This window comes from Oryzias melastigma, linkage group LG6 (genome assembly GCF_002922805.2).
Source record: "Oryzias melastigma strain HK-1 linkage group LG6, ASM292280v2, whole genome shotgun sequence".
In the NCBI taxonomy this organism is placed as follows: Eukaryota; Metazoa; Chordata; class Actinopteri; order Beloniformes; family Adrianichthyidae; genus Oryzias; species Oryzias melastigma.
In genome coordinates this window covers 17,719,594-17,725,624 of record NC_050517.1, presented here as the reverse complement: position 1 = coordinate 17,725,624, position 6,031 = coordinate 17,719,594, and the positions used below count along the sequence as shown (strand labels likewise).

The window sequence follows — 6,031 nt, the reverse complement described above, 5'->3', positions numbered from 1 at the left end:
TGGATGGATGGATTAACAGATGGGTAGATGGATAGATGACAGACAGATGTATGTATGTATGGACTGACAGGATGGATGGATGGTTTGATGGGTGGATGGATGGGTTGATGGATGGATGGATGACGGATGGATGGATGGATTAATAGATGGGTAGACGGATAGATGGACAGACAGATGTATGTATGAATGGATGACAGATGGATAGATGGATTAAAAGATGAGTAGATGGATAGATGGACTGACAGGATGGATGGATGGTTTGATGGGTGGATGGATGGATGGATGGGTTGATGGATGGATGGATGACGGATGGATGGATGGATTAATAGATGAGTAGACGGATAGATAGACAGACAGAAGTATGGATGATGGATAAATTGATGGATGGATGGACTGAGGGGTGGATGATGGATAATGGCTCGATGAATGAATATCAGTGTCCAAATTTGAAAGGAATTAAGAATTTTATTGGAAGAAAATAAGATTCATTTCAAATGGGATTCATGGTAAATCAATCTGAACGTAGCTATTAAATACATTTACTGTAGTACTACTGTATACTTGTGTCCATATCTTCAATGACATCTTAATTTATAGAAAATGTGGCATTGATCTAGATGTGTTTACCGTTTTACCTTCATCATCCATCTCTCTTGCAATGCTACTAAAGTGTCTGTTTTTATTTTTAGATTTCCTCCAATGGGGAGCCGTGTCTTTTGTTCCTGGCCCGGAAACTGTCTTTGCGCTACGAGAAGAACAAGCAGCTGGACCTAACGGAACAAGCCTTTTCTTCACACAAACCCGTAGACATCAGCCAGTCTGTGTGCCGCCAGGACAAAGCCACGTAGGTCCACCTCTTCCATTTCCTTCTAAGTTCCCATGATCCCCAGTCATTCCAGAGGTTCCATGCACACATGACCAGCTTTTAAAAATCCTGTCTACCTGTGTTTTGCAGATTGGTGATGGCGTTTGGAGATGTGGGGGATCTGAGAGACCTTTCCATCAGGTCAGTTATGTGATCCACATGGACCAGAATGGACTCAAAGGTCCAAATAAAAACAAAGACATCTGAGAAGAAAAACAACACTAAACAAAAGAAAAACTGAGTCTTAAGATCAAAGTCAAAGAAAATGTATTGTCACTTCAACCGCAGACAGTAGATACTAGGGATGCAATGATATAGTGGATATGTCCGGTTCCGGTGTGATATGTCTGGTTCCGGTGCATGGTTGCACGTCCTGTCAGAACCTACTTGTTAAACTCGATAAACTTTCTGGTTTATCCTCCATCTCCTTTTCCATTGGAGTCATCCACTTTTGATATTTTGACACCAATCGCACTTAAGGGAGCGTGGGATAAGTTTTTAATGCTCCTGGATTACTTGGAGGAGCGTCGCGTCCCCAGCTGACAGCTGCCGTGAAGCTATCCTGGTTGGAGCGGCGCTTTGACTCGTCAAAAGTTGCAATGTGCGAGTTGGTTGGCCATGGCACCAAGAAAAAGCCCAGCGACTGAAGAAATTGACGAGTTAAAAAGATCCATTGAGTTTCTGGCTGAGGACGTGATGGTTGTAAAGACGCAGCTGATGGGGCTGCTGGAGGTGCTGGAGGAGGGAAAACAGCTGCGAGCTAAACGCTGCAAAAGACAAGGAAATTACCGATCTCAAGAGAAGAGTGGATGATTTGGAGCAACACGCAAGAAGCAACGACGTTGTGATTACAGGCTTAAAGATCACGCCCTGGTCATACACGAGAGCAGTGACCGCAGACAGTGGGGGGAGAAGACGGCGAATTAGAGGGAAACTCGGAGGAGCAGCAAGTGGAAGTGTTTCTATGGACCAAGGGGATTTCCCTGTATGTCAGCAACATCGAGGCTTGTCACCCCCTTCCCAGAAGAAGGGAGAACGAAATTCCACCGGTCATCCTGAGGTTCGTGAATCGCAAACATAAACAAGCTTTACTAAAACAAGGAAAAAAACTCAAAGGAACAATTGTACATGAATGATAATTTGATCAAAAGAAATGCTGAAATTGCAAAAAAGCAAGACAACTGAAAAAACTCAACAAGATTCAGAAGGCCTGGGTATCAAATTGTAAAATATTTGTTAAACTTAATGGATCACCAGAGGAAGCCAAGATCTTACTGATAGGAAGTTTGGAGGAGTTGGAGAAATTCAACTGACATCTCTCCTGGGCTAACGAGAGGAGCATTCAATCCCTATAAAAGACACCTATGACTGAAAAACCTGTGTCATCATTTCCAAACATCAACATTAATCAAATTCCTCATCAAAGAATCTCAAGTTATGAATTCAAATTATCAAAACATACTGAAGAAAACTCGGAAACTGACCCAGACAATAACTTTTTCTCCACGCTTAACATAAACTGCAGATACTTTTCATCAGAAGACTTCAACAAGGATATTAATCCACAACGGGAATTGTCAATCATCCATTTCAGCCGTAGAAGCATGTACACCAACTTTAAAGCTATTAAGGATTTTTTACAGGACATCAAATACTCATTTAGTATCATAACCATATCCGAGACTTGGCTCAAGGAGGATAAAGGATGTGATTTTGAGCTGGACAATTATGATTTTGTCTATGAGAATAGGACCAACAAAACAAGGGGTGGAGTTGCAATATATGTACAAAAAAATACAAAGTTTGCAGTAATTGATAAAATGACTATGGCAGAAGAAGGGTTGTTAGAATGTCTCACAATTGAAATTCAGAGTCCAAGAGGGAAAAATGTTATTGTTAGCTGTATTTATAGAATGCCAGGCTCTAAAACTAAGCTGTTCAATGAGTGGTTTGAAAAAATGTTTTCTTCAATGAACAACAAAAACCTCTTCATTTGTGGTGATTACAATATAGATTTGATAAATCCCAGTAACCACAAAGCTACAGATGATTTCATGAACACAATGTACACTATGAGTATATTTCCCACAATAACTAGACCCAGTAGGATTACAGTTCACAGTGCTACACTGATAGATAATATTTTCACTAACACCATCAAGGGTATTCACACAAGTGGACTATTGACATGTGACATAACTGACCATTTGCCAATTTTTATAATATTCAATCTCAATTTGAGGACAAATAATGAACCAGAAAAACCAAGATACAAAAGAGTGCGAAACAAAAAAACTATGGTTTCATTTATTAATGCCTTATCTAAAGAAGATTGGGATTCTGTGTATCGATGTAAAGATGTGAACACAGCTTATAGTTGTTTTCTGGAAATATTCAGTCTATTATATAACAAAAATTGTCCAATTTAATTAATTAGAAATAAGTTTGGCAAGAGTCCCTGGTTAACCGAAGGTCTGCAAAAGGCACGTATAAAGAGGAATAAACTCTATAAACTCTTCAGATTCAGATTCAGAATCAGAAAACTTTATTGGTCCCAGAGGGCAATTCATTTGTAGAAGTTCCAGTGCAGTTTCACACACACACAACACAATCACATTAATATGTCAGACCATCATAGTTTAAAATGAGTGCTCCTTAGCTCCCTAACATCAGCATACAGCAATACATCACCTCAGCAATAACCTCAAAAACACTTTTATCTAAATTCAACAACGTAATTGCTCAGGGCACAAAAGACTGTGAAAAACTATTTTTCGTGTCGGAGCATAAAATCGACGCCCTGAAGGCATCAAAACAAAGTCAGGAGTCAGAGGATGCTGGGGCTGTCTCAGAATGCTCTTGGCTTTCTTCAGCACCTGTACCTTCCACAGAGAGGGAAGGTCCCTCAGTCTAACACCAATTATTTTAGAGCAGGTCTTGACAATGCCCTGCAGTTTGTTTTTGTCTTTTAAAGACAGACAATAAAACCAGAAAATAAATGAAAATGTTAAAATACTCTCAATAAAAGAACAATAAAAAGTATTAAGAATGGTTTGGTTCACATTAAAAGAGTTCAGCTTCCTCAGCAGGTCAATTCTCTGCTGCTCACGCTTCACAATAGCGTCTGTGTTCAGGTGAAATTTCAATTTGTTGTCGAATACAGTGCCTAAATATTTGTAGGTCTCGACAATCTCCACCTTCTCCCCATGGATCACACTAACACCATGTGCTGTAGCCCGTCTAAAATTAATCTCCATGTCCTTTGTTTTAGCCACATTTAAATCAAGATAATTGGTGTCACACCAATCAACAAACTGCGATAAAGCAGGCCCGTGGTTTGTTTCAGATGCAGATAAAAGAGACACAAGAACAGTGTCGTCGGAGAATTTGATTAAAAATCTGTTCTCTTCTGAAGATCTGCAACTGTCTGTATACAAGATAAAAAAGAGAGGGGAAAGGACACACCCCTGAGGAGACCCAGTGTTACAAACGGAAGGTGGGGATAATTTTCCATTAACAAGAACACGCTAAACCCGGTCAGTAAGAAAACTTATAATCAATAAAAGAAGCTGATCTGGGAGGTTAAAATCAGAAGCCGGTCTGTGGATCAGAATGTGAGGCTGCATTCTATTAAAAGCAGAGTAAAAAATCTGCAAATAAAAGTCTAACATGAGCCCCGGAGTTCTCAAGGTGCTTAAAAACAGTGTTCAATAAAAAAAGTTTAGCATCCTCGACTCCCTTTTTTAGACTGGTATGCAAATTGCTGAGGATCCAGTTTCCCTTCAGTTAAGAACAAGATAAAAGACTTTAAAATATGCTCAAAACTTTTCATAAAGCAAAGAACTAAAGAATCTGAGCTAGAGTACAAGGTGTACAAGAATAAATTAACCCAAATAATACGAAGTACTAAAAAGGATTATTATAATAATTTACTGAATAAATATAAATGTAATACTAAGAAAATTTGGGAGATTTTAAACAACCTAACTAAAGAAGGGACAAAAGAAAATACATATCCAAATTACTTTGTGGATGAAGAAGGTCGAAATTACAACTTCAGTGATTCAACAAACAAATTTAATAATTTTCTAGTCAATGTGGGGCCAGATTTGGCAGCAAAAATTCCAATATGCAGGGAGAAGATAAACGAAAGTACATTAGTTACTCATGATTCAAACACACTCTTTCTATCTCCAGTTAATGAAAAAGAGTTGATTATCATTGTAAATAGATTTAGAAGTAAAAACTCAACTGACTGCCATAACATCGATATGACAATAGTAAAAAAAAGTCATAAATTACATTTCCAAACCGTTAACATACATATGTAACTTATCACTACAAACTGGGACATTTCCAATTGAAATGAAAAATGCAAAAGTGATTCCAATTTATAAAAATGAAAACAGACACGAATTTACCAATTATAGACCTGTTTCTCTAATCCCTCAATTTTCAAAAATCTTAGAAAAAACTTTTTATGGAAAGTTAATAGAATTCCTAGATAAACATAAAATTATTACAGAGGCACTGGATAAAAAGAAGTGTGCAGTTGCGATTTTTGTGGATTTAAGAAAAGCATTTGACACACTGAATCACTCCATTCTATTCAAAAAGTTAGAGAGTTATGGTGTCAGAGGAGTTGCTCTAAACTGGATTAAATCTTACTTGGTCAGAAGAACACAATTTGTGAAGCTGGGGGAATTTGTATCGGATACTAAAGAGATTGTTTGTGGCGTCCCACAAGGCTCAATTCTGAGTCCCTTATTATTTAATATCTACATCAATGACATATTTAATGTATCTAAACTCTTAAATCTGATATTATTCGCAGATGATACAATGACATATTTAATGCATCTAAACTCTCAAATCTGATATTATTCACAGATGATACAAACATGTTTTATTCAGCAGAAAACCATAATGACCTTATTAATGTCGTAAATAAAGAGTTAAAACATTTGAATATCTGGATGAATTACAATAAACTATCATTAAATTTAAGTAAAACAAAAGTAATGCTTTTCGGTCACTTTAAAGTCAATACAGAACTAATGATCAAACCTCTTAATGTGACCATTGAAAGTATAAATGAATATACATTTTTGGGACTCATTATTGACAATAATTTAAAGGCCTCGTGCAGTGGCATTTTTTTTTTTT

The 6,031-nt window shown here is 37.4% G+C and overlaps 1 protein-coding gene across 1 annotated transcript in view; it reads left to right on the top strand.

Moving 5' to 3' along the window:
* The window catches only part of LOC112152006 (V-type proton ATPase subunit S1), a 31,311-nt gene that overhangs the window by 14,383 nt on the left and 10,897 nt on the right, over window positions 1–6,031 (top strand). Inside the window, exons 5-6 of the mRNA XM_024281206.2 lie at window positions 690–844; window positions 956–1,006. Coding sequence (XP_024136974.1) covers window positions 690–844; window positions 956–1,006 — 206 coding nt within the window. The remainder of the gene's footprint in view (window positions 1–689; window positions 845–955; window positions 1,007–6,031) is intronic.